This window comes from Betta splendens, chromosome 17 (genome assembly GCF_900634795.4).
Source record: "Betta splendens chromosome 17, fBetSpl5.4, whole genome shotgun sequence".
Classification (NCBI taxonomy): domain Eukaryota; kingdom Metazoa; phylum Chordata; class Actinopteri; order Anabantiformes; family Osphronemidae; genus Betta; species Betta splendens.
This window is the reverse complement of record NC_040897.2, coordinates 13,626,998-13,653,852: the sequence shown is the minus strand read 5'-3', so window position 1 is coordinate 13,653,852 and position 26,855 is coordinate 13,626,998. Positions and strand designations below refer to the sequence as shown.

General features: G+C 43.3%; 1 protein-coding gene across 13 annotated transcripts in view; it reads right to left on the bottom strand.

The window, feature by feature from the left end:
• The window catches only part of LOC114844950 (receptor-type tyrosine-protein phosphatase F), a 129,218-nt gene that overhangs the window by 46,790 nt on the left and 55,573 nt on the right, over nucleotides 1-26,855 (bottom strand). For 7 of the 13 annotated variants that reach the window (XM_055503985.1, XM_055503993.1, XM_055503988.1 and 4 more), the window contains exons 4-7: nucleotides 26,174-26,315; nucleotides 10,782-10,970; nucleotides 6,844-6,954; nucleotides 348-617 (exon numbers count right to left, since the gene is read on the bottom strand). In XM_055503985.1, the coding sequence (XP_055359960.1) occupies nucleotides 348-617; nucleotides 6,844-6,954; nucleotides 10,782-10,970; nucleotides 26,174-26,315 (712 nt within the window). Of the gene's footprint in view, nucleotides 1-347; nucleotides 618-6,843; nucleotides 6,955-9,221; nucleotides 9,240-10,781; nucleotides 10,971-26,173; nucleotides 26,316-26,855 lie in introns of all 13 variants that reach the window. The other 6 variants (XM_055503984.1, XM_055503987.1, XM_055503986.1 and 3 more) reach the window with 1 other exon arrangement.

The following is a 26,855-nucleotide window of genomic DNA, read 5'->3' as shown; positions in this document are numbered from 1 at the left end:
GCTGCAACGGCGCGGCTCCACAGTCACATACACGCAGGTGGTGGAGCCACACTCACAAACACTCGGATGCAGGGAAAAAGGGCTCAACAAACATGCAGGCAGATGCACATAAAAGCCCCGACATCAATGCTCAGTCACAAAGAGACAGACAGCCTTTCAAAATTGTACCTCTCAGTAACAACAAAACTGGGTCAGTAATAAAGTGCAAGTATTATCAGAGGCCATTCAAAAGTTTTTCATTATCTGGATATGAACCTGCAGGGAACTCTAACAAGAAGCAGATTTTACCTCGGGACAACAGAAACCTCACCAACTGATAAAACAGAGTTTCACAACATTTTCCTCACCTTTGACAGTAACCTGGGCTGTGGCTTCAATCATGCCCAGCGAGGAAATGGCCACGCAGGTGTAGTTGGCAGATTCCCGGATGTTGGTGACCTCCAGCACATTGCGTCCCATGGGCATCTCCTCCTCCTTTGTCAGGTCCACCAGGCCCATGGTCCACTTGACGTAGGGCATGGGGGAGCCCACCGCCACGCAGGTCAGGTTGACGCTGCCACCAGGCATGACCTCTTGGTTGGTGGGTGGAATGGAGAATCTGGGAGGGACCCTTCGCACTGTGGGGAGGAAGAGCGGTAGGAAGGGGTGAACGGGCAGGATCAGAAAAGGTGAATATGATTTAATGGATGGTCGTGGTCTATACAGCACCGAAAGAGCTAACTCCAAAAAGCTAACAGAATGGAGGGCTGATCGCTTTTGTCTGAATGTGCAGGCGAACACAATGGGAATAATACAACTGTCACAAAATGGCTCTGGAAATCCACGAGAAAACTTTGAGGGGGTGTTTTATCCTCTTGTCTACAAAAGGGAATATAATCAAAAAATAGCCCAGTTTTGCTGGAGACTATGTCTGGCCCTCCTTTGTCAAAGTGTCAAATGGTGGTGAGAGTTGCATCATGGAGGGACCCTGTGGAGATGGCATTGTTTGATTTCTCCTCCCGCTCCCTCGCTTTCGCTCCTTCTCCTCAGACCGTCTCTCTCTCTCTCTCGCTCTCTCTTTGTGCAGTTCTGATATGCAGATAGGCTGACATTAAAAAGAGGTTCCCATGGAGACAAAAAGGGCCTGTTGACGTCGCCAGGGACAAGGCAAACACCGATGCAGAAGCTCCATGCAGCTCTGAAAGGCTGGCCCAGAATAAACAGGCAGCCACTATTTACATACGACTTGTTTTATATCTAAATAAAGAGTACACAACAATGCCTGCTGTATTTACACACTTTAGATCTCTTCTTCATAACTTTTGGCCGCCGCAACAAACATATTCCTTATGCATAGTAGAGAAAATCTCTCTCTGACAGTGCTATGTGAATATACATTAGTGTCAGAGCTATTCATTTTGCAATGTGCTTAAGATTACCATAATATGTACTGAGCGAAGAAGGAAGAGCTCTGAGTTCCTAACCTTGATTATAGAGAAAGTGAAGCCAAGCTAAACATCTTGTTCCCTAGTGAAGACCCATTATTGCAATTCCACTACTGCTGGTTGTATGTATTCACAACATTACAGCATGGAACTATCCCTACAGACTTTATACTGCCTGTTCCCCCTAATGCACTACAACATCTGTGTCTCTGAAAAAAAAAGGCCCTTGACTGTAATTGCTCTTTTGCACTGGTCTCCATGAAAATGGATTTTCAAATGTAAGTCTCCCTCCACCTTCCCGCTCCCCCACCCTTCAGCCCTCCCTCCTCCCCGATCTAATTTGAACCGGAACGTCGTTACAGGCTTGCTTGTTATTCCCCTCATTATGTGGTGAAATGGAAAAACACAAAAGCACCTTTCGAGATTCCAGTCAGGAAAAGGCTGGTTCTCTGGACCGCGACATAGGAAAAGAAGGACCCAATTCACACACAGTGTCCCAAAATAATTGAAGAACTTTATATAGACCTGTACTTTTTAATTGATGCATTCATGTAGTGTAGGCTCAACCTATTTGCCACCCTGTGTATGGCATAAAGAGTCGGGTATATTTTGGCATCACTGGGGGTTTAGAGGAGTTTGTCTTTCACATCTACCCATAAGAATGGAAACTTCTCACATGGTCTGAGTAGACAAATAATGTAACATTGAATTATAAGAAGAGTTGAATGTCCAGATTAACATCATCTGATACATCTGCCATCTGAGGGTCACGGACACATGGATGATTTCTACATGCAAAAACAGGATGGGATGAGTGATGGCAGTCTGGGAAAGGGAGGGGGGTGACATTCTCAAGCAAAACATGCACAGAAGCTACGCTAAAGGAAAGCTGTGGAATGTGATCCCAAGCCCCAGCAAGTAGCACGGACACTGGGACAATCCTGCAGTGTAGATGATGGCGTTTCTCATTTCCAGTATGACTAATAAAGCCAGACTTGAGTGTTTTGAGAACAAAAGGGTAAGCATCCCACTTATACTGGTGACCACCTGTGTCTTCTCAAATGACCGTAACAATCTCTGAGTGCCGACACTTTTCACAACATATGCTTATGAAAGAGAGAAACCTGAGAGAAGCAGCCTAATGTAAGACCATTAAGTTCAAAGTGTCTGTTATTCTTTCATGATTCCATAGACTAAACAGTGCTAAGAGCAGTCAGTCAATGGGCTCTGTGTATATTGAACACTTAATGTTGTGAATAATTCATGGCGTGCGGTTAAGTTTGGAGAGGTGCTGTGGAACAAAATGACTAGAGGGCAGGTAATTGTTATCGATTTCCCCGAAGCCTCTCTCCTGTTGAGAGGGGCTTGGATAGACGGGCTCCGGGACTCTATCAAAACCACAAAATAAGCCCTGTCTCCACTCTGCCTGCCTGCCTGCTGGATATCTATAAATTTAACTGCCTTGACAAAGTGCCCAAGGATAGCAGAACCTGTTCAGTCAATCAATATCTGTGCAAACTGGCACAAAGTCAGTGGGCTTCCAGGCTTCCTGGCAGCAGCACTGGGCTCCCATGATTGGCTGATCATCTCCCTGTCAGCACACTGCCAGCTCATTCTTAAATATTCCTTAGGTCAGCTCTTTGTGCAGGAGTGTTTCTCAGAAGGTACAGGCGAACACATCATTTCCTAAACATTACTCTTCTCGTGGACAATGTCAAAGACATCATTTATCAACTCTAAGACAGAGGCCCCGTGTTAAATAAGTTGGACAATGAATTGCCTACATTAATATTTAAGGATTCATTCTTATATATGATAAGCTGCTACACGCACATGTATTTGTATGTGAATACATTCTGTATAGTGTCTTTCAGTCCAACCACGCTAAAAACGCCTGTTTCCTGGAGGATTGCCTGCAGCAATATCACATGGAGATGTCTTTTTATTAGGCTAACATGTGTCTATCACATCCTTCCGGACACGCATGGCAGTAAAACAGACATAATCCCCTGACAACGGCTTTATCAGTTCTGATACCCATGTCCCTCGGTGGGAAAACAGGGGTGTAGCTGCCTAAATGCCTGACAAATCCGGTTGCCACCTGAATGCCGGAGTAATCCATCACACACCTCTGATGGGCCTACGGAGGCAGACGGAAAGCCGGAGAGTGAAACCAGCTGTAGTTTGGGTGGATGTGGCTTAGAGTGACGACACGGGTGTGAATGGGAAGAATGCACAGCACAACATAACAAAACAGAGATCTAGTAACGACCTAAGGAAGCTGCACAGGGAGTCCTTGTGTACTTTGGCAGGGCTAAGTGAAACACAGTTGGGGTGGTGTTGAAAGGCATGCAAAAACCTATTCTGGGATTCATGCAAACAAGACGACAAAATTACATATTTATACTGGGGAGGATTGGGGAGAACTAATAATAACCACTGGGTTGTTCAATGAAGCACACGTGGCATCAGAGAGGGACAGACGATCTCACCTAAAACCGGACCGAAGGGAATAGATTAAAAGTGAAAATGACCAACCTTCACGCTGACCTGTTTGCAGATGAAGTGATTTGATGGAGGTGAGCGATGGAATGAAAAGACACAAAGTGGTGAGGAAGACAAGACAGTGAAACAGAACAGTGCTTCCATCGACACAGTGGAGGTTAGTGACATGGCACCGAGAGGCAAAGTGATGCAATGCAACAGGGGGGAAGTTTCTTCAGCAAAAATGCACACGACTCGAAGCTACTGTGCAGTTAAACTGGTTAGTTTGTCTATTATTTCAAATGTTCTAGCACGTCTGATCATATGAAATGAAACTAAATTCATGAGGTGCATTTGTAAACTGCCCCCTGAAACACACACATATATAGACACACACAAAGAACAGCATGAAGACATTTTAGTGAAAGAAAAGCCTGCAGCACTTTATCCACTGTGACATATTGACATGTCACATGGATGTATGAAGGAGTGCCGGCAGACAGAAGCTGACACCCCTCCTCTGCTGGGGGATGAGCGCTTGACAAACGAGCGCTCAGGCGCGATGGTAGGACGCTCGCGATGCTGCCCACGTTGATGGAGTCATCCTTAAGAGGAGGTCACGATAGCGACCGGCAGCAAACAAGGCGCGCATGCACCCGCACACCTACAAAGACGCACGCACTGTTAATGGATGAGAGGTGGAAAGACACGGGGGGGACGCATCCCAAGCCGATCAGAGCAGACAGATGAGAACATCACTCTGGAGCCTCTGAAATGTCGGGACAACGTGGTTGTGGCGCAGTTGGTTTCACGTCTGAGTTCCTACACAGGAGTTGTAACCACTAACGACGGTGAGTGGAGACAACAGAAACACAAAACACCGGCACATTTAATCCGTCTGACAGGACTGTGTGTGTGTGGGCGGGTGTTAGAAGGGTGGTGATGGAAAATAATAGCACATTCTTCTTCCCATGATAATCTTTTCATGTGTCACCTTCAGGCAGTGGCAACTTTATTGACATTTCAAGGCTACAAATGACTGTTCTACACAAGGAGGATGAAATGTTTTAAAGGCACTACATTTAATCAAGTGATGAATTCCACTGAAGAGTGAGAATCTGAAGTTTAAGTCAGTTACTCTGAGCATTAAAGTGTTTGTTTACATTGTGTTAGTGCTGCATAATTTGTTCAGAGACAAATTAACGCAAACTTTTCTCAAACTTTTATAGTCTACTGCTACACAAATTCTAAAGCTTGTGATGTTTCGTGAGGAACAGATGTTGAAAGGCCATAAATTGACTCTTTTTCTCTTAGAATAAAAAACAAAACAAAAACTAAACCACCAGGAAAGAATCGTCAAAGGTCACTTTTTTGAGTCTCTCATATTTTAAACTCAATTAAGCAGCCCAGTGATCGCGCAGCCTCAGGTCCCGTCCCGCTATTCTTGCCGCAGTAACAAAGACTTAGTGAAAACAAGGCGATCTCCCTTCAGACAAGTACACTTCTAAAAGGTTACGCTTGGTTTGAGCTCTATCTCGCCACTGTTGTGGTGAGACAGGCAGAAAAGTTGGTGTCAGAGCCAGAGGGTTGACAGCTACCTGGGTGGTGTTACAGACTGGATGGTCTGGGGGGCTCTGCTGGCGCCAGGCCACACAACCACTGTAATTACCTCTGAGGGGAAAAAAGGCCAAGTCTGCACCTGTGACAGACATGCCCTGATTAATAGACAAGACTTACATCCCTGCCTCGCCTTTGCCGCTTGGCTGACTACTTTCCTCTGTCAAGATTTAAGATCTAAACCTTCTGGAGCCCACGGTGTTTAATCTGTAAATTTGATGCTGCTCTGGTCCTTGAAGATTTTACCTTGGGTTCCTGTGATCCTGGTGAAGAATGGGTGTGTTGCAGAAACATTTTTCTTGGATATTTCCCTGCTAGGAAAAATCTATAGCCAAATATGAATAGCACAATCTAAAGAAAGAAAAGGTGCTTATTTATTTTATCCTAAAGCATAAAATAAGTGGGAATTAAATAACCTCTCTATGAACCCTTGGACAAATATCTATGTGCATTAAATCAGACAGTCTCTTGTCCGACACTTTCACTCCTTCCACTGAGCAACAACTGCAGCAGCTCTTGTGTTTTATGCACATCAAACATGGTGGTGTTATCCACAGGTGCTGACCTCATACCAGCTTTTTCCAGCATGGGAACAATGCAGCCCTTGCTCTGGATTAGTCTGCTCATGAAGATCCCCCAACAAAAACAAACTGAAACTCCAGACTCCTCCATGCCTTTAGGAGCTCTGTGGGGATAATGGAGCCTTTCGATACAGTCAAAATAAAAAAAAAGGCTTGGCGTGACTTTCAGTGCCAGCGGAGGAAATGGTTTCAATGCAGCTGTTTTCACAGAGTCCACACCTGGTCGAATTCACAGCCAAACAGGAGGTTGAGGTTAGTTCAGCTCATTGGTATGGGAGGAATGGTATGGCGGGGATAATGGTGAGAGGATTGATTGGAGACAAGGGAAGAGACATAGTGGTAGAAAGTGGTCATCACATGTGGAAATAACACAACAATTAAAGTGTTTATCCAAAGGTGTTTTCACTTATCCTGGCTGATTAGAACTCTGCTCAGGTCAGACGTGGGCGAAGCTATTCTGGGAATCGGTCCACACACCAATACAAATTAGAACCGTGCAATTTGTCCCACCCTGCCAAGTGTAACAAAGCTAACGGTGAGGAAAGCAGCTATTGAACACAGTCGCCACACTCCCACGCACTCAGAAGAGCTCCAATCATCCAAAATAACTTAAATCACCTGTGTGAATGTACCATGAGGGGTAGAGACGCGCGAGTCAAGATGGAGAAGAAGCCGCACTGTTGCTTGTGGTTTGCAACATCAAAAGCGACAACAACCGAGAAATAGATTTACTTTACCTCTCACGTAGAGATTGGCAGGAGCAGAGTAGCGGGTTCCAGCGCTGTTCATGGCAACGCATTCGTATTTCCCCTGGTCGGACTCCTCGCTGTTCTCAATTTGCAGAGCTCCTGTGTGGAGGATTAACAAATTTAGCCGTCTTGACAGTTGTGGAACATGAGATGTAAGTTGGCATGAAAAGCACAGAGGATATCTGTACAGCGACTCGCTGGAGAGCTTGCAGTCAACTAGTTTAACCCAGTTCATGCGTAATTAAGTCCCTCAGACATGGATGCAGCTTTGTCAAGAAACTGCTTACAGCTACAAAGTGTTTAGCTGAATGGGCACATTTAAGAAAACTGCTAACAGAACATTTGCCTGGTTGTGTTAAAAAGGAAAGAGACTATGGCTGAGGGTCAATTCATCATCTGAATAACATGTCACAACTATCACAGTTTCATTAGGTCTCCTGCTTATGGAAATAAATGACAACACAAAGTGTTTGTGTCATGGAGGGTTATCCATCTTAGCCTGATGTTGGGAGGCAGCCAAGCTACACTGCACACAACAAAAACACAAGAATTGATATAATAACCTAAATTCAATCAAACTGCTGGCTTAATTCAAACACCTGTGCAATCTGTGTTTGACACAGTGTTACAGAGAAACATTATTTAAACTGACAACAAGCAAGTATAGAGATATTTAAAGATAATCATGAACTGGACTGAGATTGAGACTGTAGCAGCTGCCGATAAGTTAATACTTCTCCCATTTGTGGAGAGTATGTGACCACGTCTCACCACGGCCCTCGAGGGACACGCTCCTCTGCCATATGGCTCAGATTAACATTCATAATCCCAAGTAGCTGTATTCATCAGACAGAAGGCCAACATGTTGTTTCTAACAAAGCATGAAAGCCCCAGGGAACCTGTCTCGGTGTGGTCACTTTAGAACTCCATGTCCATAAACAAGTAATCATCGCTACTGAATTGCAAATGGCTGACAGACGAGGCAAGTTATCATTTGACAAATGGAAAGAAAACCTACCTGGAGCCAATGATTTAAAAATACATGTTAAGAGCCAAAACTACCTCTCTCAGCAGTAGAAATTCATGTCACAAGTGATTGATAACAGTTATCATGTGGCAAAAACAGCATGGTACTAGCACAAAAGGCAGCCAGTCACCATGCAGTTTGAAAATGACAGGAAAACTCGGTGTACGATGATGTCAGGGTACACTTTATTTCACATCATGCAGCATGGGATGGATGCGACAAACAGGTTCACCACCAACCGTAGCGGAGTCGAAGACAAGACAGGACCAAAGGGGAAGCAGAACAGGGCGTGGCGGTGACATGTGATAGCACCACCTCAGATCTCATGACAACACATCGCTCCTAGCTGTTTGCTCTGCTAGCTGAGCTCATCGCCGTCTGATTCAGCACTTCCACGCACCTGCATACTAATGGCGGTGTCACCAATCTGTCAATCTGGCCGCGCTCCCGTGGGAAAAACACACGGCAGGAATGTGGAAAGTAAGTGGATTGACAGTAGTCTGAGCTGCAGCACCAAACTCCTTCAATTACTCCCAACTCTCGCTGGCAGGCGTTTTACAAGGTCATTTCAGCCTTTACTGTGGCGCAGAGGCTGTCATAAGGCTACCTTCACTCCTAAACAGATAAACATCTAATTGAATTTAGAGCGTATTAGGGCTCATGGATACACGAAGACAGTGAGACAGACAGCTGGTGTTCCAAATGTATTCAGCTAGCCCCAGACATTCCCCATCTGCCTCACTCTTGTCGAACAGAAATCATGTTTTCGCTCAGGGGAAAAGCTGATGATCCCATGAAAAAGAGTTGAAGGCTGCACCTTAACAACCTCGCCCAGGCATCCTGTCCCACTGCTGAGGGGGCAATGCTGCATAAGCTGTATGCAAATGTAGCTTTTTTTTTTCTAAATTACATTCAAGCTGCAAAGCAGACGCGACAGATTCTCTGGTGGCGATGGCGTCCTTTAGTTAAAAATAAAAACTAATGGAGGTGCAGCTAAAGCTCAAAGATGTTCGTGTGTCTCTTTTCTCATAATACAGTTCATTTTTAATGGTACCAGAGGATCCTTGAAAAAGCTCATTTACAAAATAACACCTTGGACTAGTTTTTCGCATTTCCATTCTCTTGACATTGGGGTTGGTGATTATTTGTTTGCTGAGGAGCAGACAGAGGACAGAACGTTTCGGGTAGAGATGTGGGAGGAAGCGGAAGAGGACAACTGGTGAGCACAGGGTGGATGAACCCGGCAATGTGGTGCTGAAGGAATGCAGAGGTCTGATGCTGATGTGAGGAATGGTTGTGAACGTGGTATTTTCCAACAGATTCGATTCATCATCCTTACCTCTAATTGGTGTCCCACCTAGGTGGGAACATGTCGATGCAAACAGGGTTGAGAGATCAGTTAGTAACTAGCTTACAACAGTGAGAGAAGAGTAAAGCTTGTAAAAGGCTACTGATACAAAGAAGAAAACAAGTCAACCAATGCAGAGTGGAGGTCACGGTTTAATGTGAAGTTCAGGGTATTTATCACTGCTCCACATTTTGAGCTGCAGATGACGGCTCTAAATAGCTGAGCTCAGTGAGGAAACACTTAACACTAACATCTGTCTGTAGTGAACAGCATGATTACCAGAGTATGGCGTGTTCATTAAGCATTCAAATTTAAGTCGACCTCCACTCTCTGCAGAGTTTGCATTTGCACAGACGACAGTTAGTACAATGGGCAAGAGAAATGAATGAAAGCCTTATGCAGTAAACCTGGGAGATGCATAGAATAAGATACTCAGGTCAGTAGTATTAGGAGTGAGTGATGTAAAACAGCAGACTGAATGTTAGAAAGGAAACTGGGCTCAGCTCATATACACTAAAGGAAATCCTCATACCGCAGCAGATGCCGTAAAAAGAGTGGTGGATAAAAAGCACTGTTAGTCTGAAGGCATTAAACACATCAGCACTTTTTCAGGCACTGTCATCAAATGTGAGGTGAAAACTATCAAAAGGTTGATGCTAGTGAAATCAGTTAAAACGCAATTAAAAAGATGTTAATTATTTTCTAACCAAATGTATTCATGCTATAAAAATATTATCAAACAATGACATAACTGTGTTAGTATCTAATTAGTCTAAGATCTGGATCTAATGTGGGCTGTGCCTGTAGTAGAGCCATCTTTTAATATATCAAGGACACGGACAGTCCAAGTAAACACGCTCCACTGACCCGTATTCAGCTTCCAGTGGGCAGCTTTAGTGCCAGGCTTTTGCTGGAGTAGCTCTCATCTTTAATCTTTGGGGTGTCAGACCTGCAGCTTGGCCTGACACTCTAAGTGAGGTAGATTTAGTAAGGAGTGACAAGACGGGACCTAGTCAAAAGCCACTCATCGCTCCACCTTGCACCTTTCCCACCTGATCCCGGTCAGACGCACACTGTTTGTTTATCAAGTGGACTTCTACTGTGAACATAGAAAACATCACAGACTTTTTTTAGGAATTTTATTAGGAAGCATTGCCTAGTTGCATGTTTAAAAAGGGAATACGATTTTGTTAATATGCTGAATAATTCTCTTTCTGTCCTTTGGAAGTTACAAGTGCAAGGATCACTTTCAGAAAATGGCAAAACAGAAGAACTACGTCATTCTTGTTTCTGTGTTACTTTATAAGTGGCTCCAGCTGTTGTGGAGAATAAAATCCTGTTAGCGCTCAGCCAACTTATCAAAGAGACAGTGACAAGCAGAATAAACCTTTCATGTCCTTTGTGATGAAATGGAATTTGTGAAGTCATACATCTCAACAAAGGCTTTTGTGTTTTACATCATCCTCGTGTCTAACATGACTCATATTTGTTGCCATTCAATGTTCCATGTGCCATGTTGATAAAATTAAATGGGATTAAATCTAATTGTACCTGAGCGAAGCTGTTTGATGCGTCCGTTGCTGCTGCTGATGTCCACAGGAAGCATGTCCTTAAACCAGGAGATCTCTGGGTCTGGGTTTCCACTGGCAGCACACAGCATGGTGGCAGTTCTGGTCTTCTCAACCACCTTCAGCTGTGGACCCATATCGATGGTAGGAAAGCCATGGGGGATCTGGTTCTCTGTAAAATTTGCAAAAAGCAGATTTTCAGGCCGTCTATCGCTATATACAAAGAAATAAACAGAAAGGACCAAAACGTGTTTACAAGAAGATACTGACAGAAAAGGTTCTCAATTGCACTAAGAGGTGTTAGTGCATCAAAGCTGTTGAGCTGGCAAGGACAGAGAAGAGGATGAAAGAGAGCAAATACATTTCAGGTGTTACAGGCCAAAACATAATCAGAACATCACATACTCATCCAAGCACAAACACGCACATGGGCAAATTAGAAGTTACGGAATGTGATACAAAACCTACTAGGGGCTGGCAGATCTGCGGCAGATTTAGAATTTAAATTTGTTTAAAACAAGATTCTGCGTCTGATTGATTATTATAGCACGGTATTACTTAGTGTGGGAAGTCTCAGGTTTAGGAAGGATAGGATAGTTGCAATCTGCCTTTGGGCACCCATGCATAAATGAGCTGCCTTAAGCTTAGCAAGCTAAATAAACCTATTTGAATAATCCAACACATCACAATGAAAGCAACGGCTTATGCATGACAAATCATAATGTATTATTCTTAAAACTGAATTTTGGTCATTAAGGTGAAGGTCTGTTATCAAATACGTGACGATTTGATGGGCTCATCGATGTATGGTCAAAACCAGAGCTACTTGGCTGAGAAGAGTAAAGACCAGTCACTACTCGACACCCGCTTGTGTATTCTCCTCCAATCATCTGTGTTTAACCAATGGGCAGTAGTCACAAAGGATGAATTACATACTGTACGTACATACAAGGTGACAATCTGAATAAGGTTCTGTGATACAGTAGACATCCGATAATGCAAATGAATCATACTGTTGCATCAGTAAGAACCCCCGTCACCAACATGGCCTAGTTGTTCTACAAAACCAAATCACACCCTGACCTCACCCTCACAACAAATCCTCATCTCACCTCTGAGCAGCATTAATAAGGAGCAAACACAATGGCCCTTGACAGGTCTCATTATCAGCTTGCACTTAAACCTTTAATCTTATCTTACTTGATACTGTACGTAGATGTGTCCTTAGGGTCAAAGTGGTACAATGAAATAGGTGCAGTGTAAAGATGCCTGAATACAGTTTAACAAGCAAGTTGAGGAAGTAAAACACTACAACAAACAAATGACTGCTGAACATTTAAGCTATTTATGCTAAGAAAGAAACTTTGACCAAGGTGTCCTGAGGCAAGGCATTTAATTCTTAATCACTCTGGAAAGGCCAGGATTCTCAACAAGCCTCCCAGATTAATTGACATTTAAAGTTGTTTACTTCACAAGACACAAGCAAACACCTTTTACTACGACCGTCTATTGTTAGAAATACATACACACAAAGTCTCTTGATGGTAATATTGCTCGAGTCTAATTATCTTTAAGAAATTTATTAAATGTCACTTACTTATTCAGTTATATTACATTTACTCCACATAAAGCATTATTGGTGCAGAATGAAGACACCATACCACAGACCTTCACTTAGACAGCCACAAGTACATGTATATCATGAAATCACACTCACAGCATCAGGTTTTAATAAAAAAATAAATAAAAAACATGCAATGGATTCACTGCATGCATTGATTAAGTAGTAAAGTTGTCACTTTTATTGGTCAGACAAAGTTAGAATATTTCTATAGCCCTGATTTCTACATAAGTACGTGTCAGTCTGCTGTGGGTCAGTCAAATGCTTTTGATGGGGAAAAGGAGGGAAACTATGCAAAAGCATTTAAAAAAAACTATTTCATTTTATTCATGATTAGGTGCATCAGAAAATGTTCCTGGGTTGTGACAAATGTAAACTATTAGTGAAACTGGGCAAAAACGTCCAAAAGGACTGATACAGGGAAACAAACAGTGATTCATTTAAAAGGAGGAGAACATCTGCTCCAGAGCGTAAACATGACTCTTTCCCCCAGCACACTTGAACGTCTGCATCATAGTGAACTATTATCCCAACTGGCACATACTTTATTCTTAATAAAAGCTTCACCCTTCACATTTTGAAACAGACCGTCTCAGGAGCCTCAGTTTGCACAATCCCCGTGATTCAGCTCTTAGAGTTCACTTTTTACCCCCATACTCCTACATCAAGATTTTGAACAATGATATAACAGGAAAGGATTATGTAATAAACCTTGTGGTTTTAAAATACTGTACCTACAAGACAATAATTCATTATTTTTATAATCGAATGAAACTAATAGAAAGGTGAACAAGACAGAAAGGTTCTGAAGTTGCCTTTGTCCTTGGCTTTTAAAAAAGTATATTTTAAAAGTTCTTTTCATACATTTTAAATGACAACATAATACTTTCTACCTGTAAAAGTTTCTACCTGTAAAACACATGCTGGTATAACATAGCTGTAGGGTTGCCCTTACCCTTGGCTTCTGGTTAAAAGGAAGAATAATTGAAGGTTCTTTTCATACACTTATCAAAGATCTTGTCAAGCTATTTGGTAAGACTTGAGCCGTGTCTGTCTACTGCAGCTCATGCAGCTGGCCTTGTCTGCCAACTCCTGTCATCCAGGGAAGACAAAGACATGCCTTTGTTCAGTTCTCCTAAATTTGAAGAGAAAAGAGGCGCGATGGAGAAATTTGGGAAGAATCCAGTGAAACAGTGCGGGCAATGCAGGCTGATGATGGTAAAGATAGAGGGCATTTTAATATAAAGGTCCTTTTGTTCTGGAGGGCATTAAGAAAAGCCTCACTCGTCTGTTTAGTACTAGTACAGTACATATGTATGTGCATATATACAGTATATGAATAAACACTAATCTCATCACAGTGACCATGAAACTGGTCATTTATTTTGCACGTACGCAGAGTAAAACTGAAAATTATAGCATAGATGTTTCATAATATGGTCTATTGTAAAACCTATTGTATCGGTGAAGTGCTTCTCATTCAGTAACAACAAAAACTGGTAGAAACGCCCAGGATTTGCAAAGGCCAGAGGCAGTGCCAGAAAGGCGTCAGAGGTATGGCTAGGTACGCATGAACTGGTTCCTCAGTAATTTGAAAAATAAATAGGCTCATTGTTCTCCTAACAGCCTGTTATCACGCACAGAAACAAGCTGCAATGTGAGTAGCTTAGCAGCACATGTTTGCTTATAGCAGAGCTTAAGAAAAGGAAAAGGCACAGAAGACCACGCAAGGTGATTTTATATTGTACTGTTCAATTAGAGAATCAGCAGGGGTCTTAGCTATATACAAAAGATACGGGGATGCCTTGACAGCAGCATCTGAAAACAGAAACGACGCCAGCAATACAGCAGTTAGCGAAATTAAGAAAACACGATATATAATCATAAACAACTGTGTCAAGGAGGTGTGTCTCTCCCTGTAACAGGCACAGGCAGGTACGGTAAGGGTTGGATGAGAAAAGGGAGAGAAAAGGTAAAAAAGGAGAAGGGAAGGGAGGAGAGGAGGAGGAGGTGGGGAGGAGTGCATGCCAACCTCCTGCCAGCTCCAATTACCAGTGTGAGTAGAGCGTGGCAGCCAGGGCGATGGGTCTAATCAGAGTCCTGCTGAAAGAGACCCATCCCTGTCCTCCCGTCCCACTGGGAGGCTGCTGGAGCTCAACCCCACACGATGCATCAGCCCCAACCCAAACATACTCATCTGAATGGGCTAAAACACTCCACGCACCCCAGGTCCTCCAGAAACCAATGCCCTGACACAGTGCCAAAACACAACACACGCAACGCCTCCATTTCGTTTCAGTGCGGCCTGGGACCCAGAAGAGCAAGAATTGTCTGCCTGCAGTAAGCGCCTGCGCTTCTCTATGCAAGAAATAAAAGCTTTATGATTTCCACTTGTGCCTATTGCCAAGTGATGGATGACAACAATTAAAGGTGATGTCCCTTTGATAGTGCAATCCAAAGGACCACGCTGGCAGCAACTCAGCCACTTGGCTCATGAAATATTACAGCTCTAAATCTACCCTTTCAAACACACTGTACATCAGTTGCCTGTAAACGCTTTATCCGCTTCCATATATGTAGCACACTTTGTATTTACTTTCCCCGTGCACGAGGATTGTGCCATTTGGTTCCTAACTGACTGTTAATCATCCGAAAGACGCGCGTTCTGTTAAAGACACTTCAGTCACACTTTGGATTTTGACGATGGAATTATCTGAATGAAAGCGAAAAATTAAAATCAGCAGATCATTGAAGTTGAGTAAATTGACTCAGACATGGGTATGCTCCCTGCGTGCTGGTACGCACTCCCAACAGTGTCTGGGCATGCTTCACCTCCACTGGCACACAGTGGGAGCCATTCCCAGACGCGGATCAGGGCATAAGTCATGGCGTAGGTTCCCAGAAGCTCTTATTTGGATTCAGGTCAAGGGAACGTGAGTAGTCAGTGGAATAAATGCCTTTATTACCTACAGTATGAACTGCCTACGCACTGTAGCATTACAACACCAGTAGAACACAGGACCCACTGGCACTAAGGACATGCCTCCCAGGCAAACTTACTGATGATGTTAAAGCCACCACAGCATCTCACATTAAGTTCACATTAACTAATAAATAATGGTAATTAACTGACACTACTGTAGATACATCTAACTACACCTAACTGGCCTGGAGTCAGTCTGACACAGCAAAGCGGACACGTCATCTGCAGAAACAGAGCTCAGGCCTGCGGCTGTTTCCAGTCAATAACATGGTCGAGACAGACATTTGCATCTGTCTGAGACAAAATGTGTGTGTGAGGTGACGCACGGTGAGGAGTTCATCTGGACAATGAGCACATCAAACGCTGGTCACTGGGAAAGACAGGCAAATGTAAAGGCTCTCTGATGAACACAGGGTAATGGTGCAGTGTAGTATTCTGCCAACACGGGTGCCTATTTAGGCGACAGTGCACGACTACAGCGGCTGCTTATTAACATTTCCTGTTTTTCTGTCAGAGTTCACCGTGTTTTTTTGTTCAGTGACATTCAGGCAGTGACTAATGGGCCCCACACAAAGGGAGACAGACCTGACTGCTATTCATGTAACTGCCTCAGCAGCTTTCGACTTCAGACATCAGAGTACGCTGGGTTTTGCCATAAAGGGCAAGCGAGCGGGGCCTTCGCGCGCTTCACATAAATACTAGCTGGCAGAAGCGCCGGTGCAGAGGTCTCCTCGGCAGGGATGACACAACGCACCCCAACTTTGAACTCCCAGCAGGAGGCCATTGATGTAATACTGTAGTAATGACACAAAAATGCAGAAATGCTAAATGGAAAAGATTAAAAGCAAAGACAACAACAAAATGTTTCAGACGGACCAACAGAGACAAAGCTGCCGGTTGCATAAAGGCTTTTTATCACAGAGGAATCTGTTTACTAGAGTTACGCTCAGAAGACACGTGTAATATGTGCTTTCAACGGTGCAGTGAAAAGCGTCTGCGCATCCCGTCAGACCTGTTGTCTCTGGCACGCCATCTCCCAGATAAAGTGTTGTGGTAGTTGCTATGTAGACGCAAACAGTCCTGGGGACATGTGAACGGCACGCACAGACGCACCTGTATGCAACAGACCATCACAAAACAGAGCAAACAAGAGCCCTGACGCGCCACTCGGCTCAGCCTGCTGTTATTCTGCTGTTTATCCCAGTGTGCGTGGACTGAAGCCTGTAATGTATGCCACGACCTTTGAAATAATACACTTTTTTGTCTGGCTGAGCAGAACATTTGGCCTTACTTCCTCGCCCACAGACAGATAATCAATAACAGTCATCCAATTCTCCCCCAATAACTTCCGCTTCTCCCTTTTCTCTCTCTTTTCATCATCTTCCTGCCTCCACTTTCCTATTCATCTCTACTTCTCCCTCTTCCTCGTATCTGATATCCTACTTCCGCCGACAGTATGATCTATGGCCCACCAGATGCCCTGAGCCTGTTATTTATGCCACGGCACACCGGTTAGTACATAACCGTGGCCTCCGACCCATTACTGTAACCGAAGGGTGGTCTTCTGAATTCACACGGTTATGCTGACCAAGTCACCTTGCAGGACAAGCACTGCTGCACAGAATCACATCCTCCATTAACTACGCTATACGAGTAGCACAGCTGTAGGCTTTCACTTAGAGATCACAGCTCTACTCCTTGCCTCGCGGCCCTACTAACAGGAGTTTGATTGAAGACCCTTGAGATTATGGTATTATGAAGTACACGGTTTGTGGTTTACTACTTATTTTAATGTAACAGCCTCTGAGATGGAAAAACCTCAGGGCTCATGGTAAATTTCTGTGGAAATGTGATGTGGCTAATAAGACAGTCTATTCCTGGTGCCTTGGAAAAAAGAACAAGGACTGGATCAAAATCACAAATTGTGATGGTCTCTGATGGAAATCAGTTTGGGAAGGGAAGCACAGAGGCAGTTTGCAAATAAATGAATTAATTGATCCTCTCCGCAACTCAAATTAATCATCGGCAGGGCTTTATTGTGGCATGTTTAGTGTAATTACGACAGATAGGAATGGCTTTTATGAGTTCAGAGAAAGGCAGCGGATGTAGTGGAATGTGGCAGGTTCTGTTAATTAAATCCTCACTGACTGGGCTCCTGTGACAGCCTTTACTTATTCTCTCAGTCAGAGATAATGAATAATACACAGAGTCTGCGAGTCAATGTCGACAGCCTCAACTTTGATTATGTAGGCGTCTGCAAAAGAGATGCTGTTAAAAATATTATACCGTGCCATGACCTATTAACTTCTGTTTGAAGAAGGCAAAGGTAATCATTTCATCCGTGCTGGTCAACACCAGGTGGGTCGTCAATATGTCTGGGTAAGATCAACATTATCTTGCATAGAGTAAATATGAATCAGATTATCCTGCTTAAAACAACCCCCTTTAGAGTCAGTGCTCATAAAAAAGTTCCCGCAACGTGGATCTGTGTCTGGCCGTCCCAGTTCAGTCAGCCTTCCCTTTAAAAACTGGTGAAAGATCTCAATGCAAATGTAATGCACGCAAAACTACCAGAGCCTTTGACAGCTGCAAACAGGCCGATCAACTCCAGCCTCTAAAACACAGCTTAGTAGCTCTGAGGAAATGGGACTATGCCTCTTAACATGAGAGAAATGTCAAGCGTAAGGCCGGCCTATAAGGCCGAGAGCGAGTCAAGTTGTTCTCGCCTGCCTTCTACGGCCCAGCGGGTAAGCCAAGAGGGCCTGGTGTATAAACGTGAGGAAAAGAGGTCAGGGTGAAAGGACTCCCATTAGCCAGCTCATTGAGTGTAGGTATTAGAGCACCCCTGACATGCAGCTGCTCCATCCATCCATAGCTAGTCAGGGCCTGGGGAGCCGTTGACCCACTGGCCTGCTGAGCAATAAGGGGGACCTTGTAGTTTACCTGCAGGGGTACAGACCTCGGGCATCATTACTAAGAAATCACAGGAAAGCCCTGGGCAGACTGGGCCTCACTGGTCCCAGTGTGGGAGGCACCTTGGTCATTTCTTGTAAAACATTTAGAGACACCACAAACGTTATTTACCATTATTAAAGCACACGTTTGTGTTTCTTTTAGCAGCCTTTTTATATCACGCTGCCTGTCTGTACATAGATTTCTGCTATGAGTGTTGTCAAATCATTCGTTTTATATGAATCATAGATGGTGACAGGCAATGGCTGCTATTAAAAACATTGAAGCATTTGGACTATTATCAGTGCTATGCTATCCAGTGGTGTGTAATTACAAATCAGGGCTAACAGCAAAAAGCAAACGTTGGAAAGTCATATGAGTCATTAGACTCCTATGTCTATTCTGAAAAGTAACATTATATTAGTAAATGTATTGTTATATCCACGGGTCTATGTAATATTATAGCAGGGCTCACATATCATTTGGACTGAGGAGCACGTCTGAATGACGGCTTCCATCCCTTTGTGTTTATATTCAGTGAGGCCTCTTAGATTTAGAGCAAAACAAGGACAAAAACTGAATTCATGGCTCAGTTAATCAGCAAGAAAAGTGTACAACTGTAGCAAAAAACAAAATGTGTTTAAATCCAGGCAAAATGTCATGAAAGATGACCTATTCCTTCACTTAAGACTCTAATGGAGGAGGCAGCGTGTCAGTCCATCAGTGAATGCACGCGTGACACGTATTCAGTAAAAACTGAAGTGAATAATAAAAGCCTGTTGCAGCTGGTTCTGGCAGATATGTAATAGCAGATGTCAATTCCTGGATACGTCTGTCTCGCTCTGACAATGCACACAGATCTACGTGCCTTGTCACATCTCCAATATCTCCAGAAAGCCAGAGACAAAATCCAGACGAGAAGTTCAATATGTCCTGACAATCATCATCGGCCTTATCTTTAAGTGTAAAACAGTGACAGGCTACAGCTCTGCACACAAAAATGTATGACGGCAAACAGAAGCAGCAGTTTTCTGTACCGTCTACAGTTTGTAGTACAGGCGTATACAAGAACACTGTGCAAGACTACGCAATCCAGATCGATAGCTCTGCGATAGCCTGTACCGCTGGGAGGCCAACAATGCCCTAAATAATTAATAGGAGATGACGTGTGTCAGTTTGAGGTCAGTGTTTGAGTTGCATTGCATTCACATACTGTACATAAAGTACATATGCCACTTTTTGACACGGGCCTGTTACCTTCCTACTCAGATCTCTGAACGAAAGACATTTACTGAGGAGAGTTCACATCAGCGTCACCAGTGAATTGGTTTTTACTAATAGCGCCGATTTCACCGCTTAAGTTTTTTCCATTTTTCGTGTTCTTTGAGCTTAATCAAATGTGTTGGTGGAAAGCTCTGATGCATCAAGGCTCTTTAAAAATCACTAGACAACTTAAAATAAAATAAATATGTGGCAGGATTAGCCTAACACCTTGCAGGATGTTGATTCTTTTCAAAGTTATGTGACAAATTACAAAAATGTGAATCCACTCCTGGGTAATTAGGACAGGCTGCAGATGTGTTTTGAGGTTTTAATTCCAAATTACAGGCTTTTAACAATGTAAAAAGTGGATAAAAGCAGCTAATAGCCATAATGATGAAGGGATTTTTAAAGTTGAGCTCCAATTTTAACACCTCTGTTAAAAAAACAAATCCACTCGCTTTTCTTCTAGTATCTCTTACTCCCTGACCTCTTACCCTTTTATCTTTCTGCTTCTTTCTTTATCCTGAGGGCACAGACAAGATCAGCGCTAATGGCGCAGACATTCCAGACATTTCAGTCCTTACGGATGCAGCTTGCCAAAAGCATGAAGTAATTGATGGACAAGTACACATGATAAAATGTTGCTCAAAGCAAATAGAGCTCCGCCCACATGTCTTACATGCGCCACAATCTTTTGTCAAGAGTGGAACAAATGTCACGAATGGACCAATCAGGGTTTGTCCAGCATAACTGAAAATGTAAAATTATATATTATTATCAACCAAGATGAAAATTATAGATTTATTAAGAGAGAAGAAAGCCAGGGTAAAAATACAAAACAAACCGGTTTTCCAGCACAAGCCACATGTTTGTCATTGTTCTATTCCGGTTCCCTTTTGTGCTCCGTCTTAATTACTCTTAATATGAAATGGCGGTGCAAATATCCCTGACCACATTTAAAAAGCTATCCGTCCTCCCCGCGTCGTCCACGTCCTTGGCATTAAGGATGCGAGGATGCAGATTGGGTGGCCGGCGCAGTGATTCCAGCCTGACGTAATGCGAGTCCTTGGGAGACGCGTGCAAAGACAGATGCAGTTTGTATCTGTCACCCCGGATATGATGTACGACGCCGGGCCTCCAGCCAGCAGATGGTGGGAGAAATTAAATCTGTGACACAGACCGCCACAACGGAGCGCAGAAATAAAGTAGGGGGGTCGCACCTGTAGATGGGTGTGTGAGGAAGCGTGGCCCAGAATGATTTAGTGTGTGCCTCTCTATTCCTTTTGCATGCTTTGAAAAATAAGCGCCGCGCCTAAAACGGGAGCCGCTCTGTCCAGACCGAGCCTAAGCCGCGCGGATGCAATGTCACACGTGAACTGGCCGTTCACCGCTTTGAATGCAATAATTACTATTAGGACGGAAGCAGGAAGCCAGCAGCCGTGAAAAAAGTAATACAGCAAAATAGCAGTTACACAACAGACCTTATTTTGGTCATTGTAGAAGATCTGAATAGTGCGAAGGAGAGGATTAAGTTGTCGGGGGAGCAGGGCTCGGTATTAAATCATTCCGATATAGCTTCTGTATGTATTTATCTTGCTGGGAAGAGGCGCAATGAGATTTCTATGTTGTTTATCCAGTCAGGTTTGTTGTCTGCACTTGCCTGGCTCCTGAGATATTTATTACTGGCATTGTGTTGCAGGCATTTCCAGCCTCTGCACCAGGGACTGTAATGCATGCCAAGCAAATAAAGACCTTTTCTAACCGGTGAGACCGTAATTTGTTTACTGCCACCAAACACAGGAGCACTAAATGCAGGCAACACAGTAAAGCTGTTCTGAGTTCCAGCTGGAAAGATGTCATAACCATATGCCATAACACTACCGCATGATTAGCCTTTGGTAAATTAAAAATGACACGGGCAGAGCTGTCTCTAATCAATATTAAAAGGAGCTGCGTCCCTCCGATGTCGGACGCTTTCACCAGGAGCTTTGAATACCTGCATATTTCGCGCTTGACCTTTCCAAATATTGCATTTCTTCCTCAGCATTACTTGTTCAGAAAAGAGTTGCCAGGAAACTTCAAAAAGGTGTGCAGCTGGTCTGAAGGAGAACCTTTCTAATTCACACTCTGACAGCAGAGGATTCCAGTAATGATGGGGCTTTTGATCTGGTACCATTAGATAACATTCCTCCTTTCTAGAGACAGGTCCGCTGTCTCCCAAAGGACAAGAGAATGTTCTCAGCACAGCAGAAAGTCACTCCGTGTGCCTAGGTTTGTGCTTATATTTAAAGGAGACACAGGATGCTCTGCAGTTATCAGTTTGATGCTTATGCGCTTGTTTTAGCTTTTTATTCTGCTCAAACTTGAACCAGACATATGCATTAAATTGGAGATGAGATGTTGGAATTTTCACTTCCCTAAGGTAGAAGGGAGGGTTAAGCTCTATGACTAGTTTGGCTGAGTTACTGTTACACAGAAAGGATCATTATTAATAATGTTGCAATGTCATTTTCCTGAATATCTGTCAACCAATCCATGAAGTTGAACTTGTGCTGGGAACGTTGCTTGTTTGTTTTTACTTGGAAAATCAAATTCACTCGGGGCCTTTCCCAGGAGTGTTGCAATCCCCTGGCTCCCGATAGCAGCAATCACAATCATGTACCTTTAAGGATTTTGTATCAGGCTTCCAGTTGTGACGATCCCCAGTCTATCAGTTGCAGCACAGACCCTCATCAGTTTTATTATCACCGTGGTTTTGACACCACCTTTGTCCTTTCTAGAGCTGAGTCATTGCATTTTACATGCTCATTAAATGTTAATGCCTATGAAAATATGAAATATTGCTTCAGAGTGGCAGAAGTGGCTGCACACAGCTTTTAAGACTGATGTGAGCTGAGATGTCTTTTCTGGCCAGTAGTAGTTTATTTCATACATCACTGAGACAAGCACCATTTACCTGGACATTTACTGAGGCAGTTCAATTCAAGAGGGGCGCTCAAGGTCAGAACATTGGCATCGTTACCCAAGTAATGAGTCATTGCTCCCTTTGGTCATCTCTCTATACGACTATAGACCATATCACCAGCACACTGTCCACTATATTTAACAGAGATACTGAAAAATAAAACAGAAAAAGGGAAATAAAACTATACAGACAAGAAAGTGGGAACAAATAAATGAGAAGGAAACAAAAACAGACATGAAAAATGGACATTACGGCTCAATCACACCTTTGTGGCATCCTCATTATCCATCAGGCCTGCACACAACTGACTGAAAACCTAAATAAATAAGGCTCAACTGTAGATTTAAAAGGAAATCTGTTGTTCAAAACATGAGGGACAGAGAGGGGTGATACTGTATCTTCAGATGCTGACTTCTGACAGTGTGGTGACAGTAAAGGGGGATAGCTTTACTTTACCATTGTGTGTCACTTTGTCTCGTGCACAATGAGAAACGGCTGAGCTGACTTGGGCCCGTATGCAAGTCTCAGTGGTGTGACCTCTTAGACAGGAGCGTGAGAACCGCCATGAACAAAGAGTGGGGCTGTTACAGCGTGACAGAATTACAGAATGACTCCAGACTCATGACTGCAAAAGGACTAAAGCAGGACCTGGCTGGTGTGAAAACGGGCCTCAGAGCCTGGCCACAGGTGAGCAGCGCTGCACCACACAGGCAGTTCTGATCACCAGGACCGGGCCCGACATGACAGCCATATCATTCATAACACAGAATTTCACATGCACTTCAGTAATTATTTGACAGCGTCTTATTTTTAATCAACCCACATGGACTTACTGTAGGACGGAACTGTCGGTGAAGTCAACTTGAATTAGAAATACATTCATCAAATCACAAGCAAGTGCCCCAGACACTATAATGTACTCCCAAACTATGTCACTTTCCATTTTACAATACAGCCATTTTGAGGACAAAGAGCGCTGTATAAAGCCGCACCGGTATGACTGTCATAATCCATATTTTGCAGGATTGGCATAACAAAATAAAGAGCCAGTATATGAAATAATCATAATTAATGCTCAACCTTTCTTTGCTCTGCTAAAACCTATAATCCAGATCGACTTAGTGGTATAATGACTCCACCATTCTTAGTAGCTGCCTAGATGGAGCTGCTCATTGTATTAAAACAACTTCATGTGCTTTAAGTCACATGTACTTTAAGTCATGCAGATTTCATTTTAGAATCCGAGAGATGCATGAAGTCATTTCTTTCGTCTTTTGTTTATTCAGGAAGGCTGACTGATGTTTTTAAAGGACTCCAAAGCTTTCATTCTTATTTACACATCCATGGCTCCTCTACGGGGACAGACGGTCCTCCGTTATTGGTTGCTAGGAAGCTGCACAGGTTCCGAGTACAGTGAATTAACTCTACAGATGCAGGTTTTACAGATTTCATCATTACAGCTGCATTCTAATGGGCCGACTTCTCAGAAATTCAAGCCATCACCAGCGCACTGAGTGCGAGCATTAGTCTTCGTCTGCTCGGTGCTGCCCCGGTGTTTTCTTGTGTGGTGGTGCCGATATGAACTTGATGTATTGCTTTTCTACGAACAATAGTCTAAAAATAGAGCCGCGCTGACGACATTGCTCTATAGGGGTGTGTGGATTTGCATGGAGAGTATGTGTGTAAATATTCATGAGTGTGTGTTTCTTATGTGTATACTGTGTGTGCATGTATGAATATGCACAGTTGCCCAGTGCACCCTCAGGGTTCTGGTCAAGCAGTAGTTGTGTTGACAGAGTATGATGTGTGTCTCAGTCGTTTACCAGAACACGGTGCTGCATTGACACACGTACTGTAATGCATTCTTTAATTTGCAATTGCATGCTCAAACATGTTTGCTAATGCTGGAGTATACACAATGACTCACTACCAGATTGATTTAGAAAAAACATAACAACAACAACATAATAAATAAAATATTTACACTGACAGTTAAGTCTGCAGGACCAAAGTCTGGAATATTAATAGTTAAAGAAATGACAAACTCGATAACCTTGAGGTCTCATGCTACTGTTATCACTTTTGGCAGATAGCTCACTTCCAACAAATAAAAAACATATTGTCCAGGAAAAAAAACACTGTGGACGTGTGCCTACAAGCTTGAAGGCAGTTGCACGTTACGTGCTCAACGTGCTCACAGTAAAATGGCAGATAGCCAAAGTAAACAAGTGGCTGCTAAAGCTGAAGACTGTCAAACCTTTGGCACATTAACAAGAGACAGATAACCATTCCACAGCCAGATTCCATAAGCATGTTGAACCTATAAGTGCCTCACCGCAGAGTCAGGTGATGATTTGCGATGGAATCCTGCAGCTCCTTTGTGCAACAGTCACTCATTGTAATAACATAAAGAAGGCTGTGTAATGCAGCTTTAAAGCTGTTATGCACATTTAAAAATATAGAAAGTGTAACATTTAGTTCAGGTTTTGTAACGATACATTTATATGGTAACATATTTTCCCGTGTGATTGAACAGTGTTAGTGCCATGGTTAAAGATCCAGTTTCGCTCCTCCTACATTAAGTAAATGTGCACTGGTGAAGCTCTAGATAAAATCAGTGAATGTCTGCATATTACAGTACTTGACTCCAGGGTTAGAAGATCTAACACAGAGAACAGGATCACAGACAGAAGACGACCTCATGCAAAGCACGTCCTCTGGTGAGAACAGTTGCTCACTGTTGAGTAAGACTGTTGTCCTTCCTTTACTCTAAGACCCCAAACTCTGCATCCCAGTTTGCCCCCTAACTAAGGCTGTGATTAATCTCATCTCATTTCAGTGTGCTTCATGCCATGTTAGTGCGTCTTGTTTGTAAAGCCAACTGCATTTCTCATGACATAGAGCAAAACAGGGGTAAAAAAAAACTGTGCAGGAGAAAAGTCCCTTCGGGATGATTACGCAAGCCCAGCCAATGATATCATCAAATCAGTGTGGACAGAGAAAAAAGGAAGGGTGGGTGTAAGAAAGATGGGATTCAAACAGGGGATGGAAGCTGTATTTGAATGAGAGAGGATCTGCTTTAATGCCAGTGTAATAGCTTTGGGCAGCTTTAATCTTCCCACTGGCTAGCTCTTTTTGAAAGTTTCTAATGAAATCAGCTCCTGTGGTGACTAGCACCCACATGACAAAATTACAATCAATTAAAGGAGAAATTCACCCTCACGGCTCAGCGATATGGAAGGCTGAGCAGGGAGAGGTGCAGAACCTCTGTCAACATAAATCACATACATTAACTCAATGGGTGAAAAGAGAATGAAGGTTCACTGGGGTCAAACAAGCCTGGAGGCACGGAGGGTAGCCCTCTGTAGAAAACTCTGAAACAAGTGTTTATACGCCAATGAAGACATTTTTCCTAAAGTTTTTTGCATAATGCTGAAAATACGCTTTTATTGACTCATCATTTCATCATTCAGTGACTATGCACTGAATTTGCTTGTTTGCAACAACCAGAACAGAGGGAGAGATTTCAGAAAATGCTACAAGGAGACAAACAGCCAAACAAACAAAGCAACCAAATACAACTTATCTTACCTTCAAGCACTGTAAGCTTGGCACTGGTGTTGATCTCTCCAGCGCTGTTGGTGGCTGTGCACTCGTAAATGGCTTCATCTCTGTGTGTGCGCAGTGGCTGGATTCGCAGCACAGAGCCTGAGCCGTCATCAAACTCAATCACCTAGCAGAGCAAAGCAAAAGGGCAGGAATATTTTTAAGGGTCACTTCTCTTTTCTCAGTGTTTTTGTTGCAACACAGACACCACATTTCTGTGCTTGCAGAGAGAAAAATGAACAATTTGTGCAAAAAGCCTATTTTCATGTTCAAGCCCAAGTTTCTAATTGTTGACTATACTTAATAAACACAGGTAAGACAACAGAGACAATATTCACCAACACTGTTTCACAGCAGAACCAAAATAAGGATTCATGATGGGGAATGTGATACTATGCTCCATTGAAAACACTGGTCTTAGACAGTGTGAGTTCCCACCTAAGGCCGTCCTTCTGTTCATACGGGCTGAAAAGAGGGAGGGGGAACACATCAGATAATACTTCAATGGGGTGTAGGGCCAGAGCTGGTGGAGCTGAGGAACTGAAGGGGAGGGTGAGGGCGTGAAAAGACTGAAAGAGATGAAGGGGACTATATTAAGCAAGACTGGAGCAGATTAAAGAGAAGGGAAGTTTGTCTGGTCTCTCTTGGAGACGAGAATAGTTGGCGT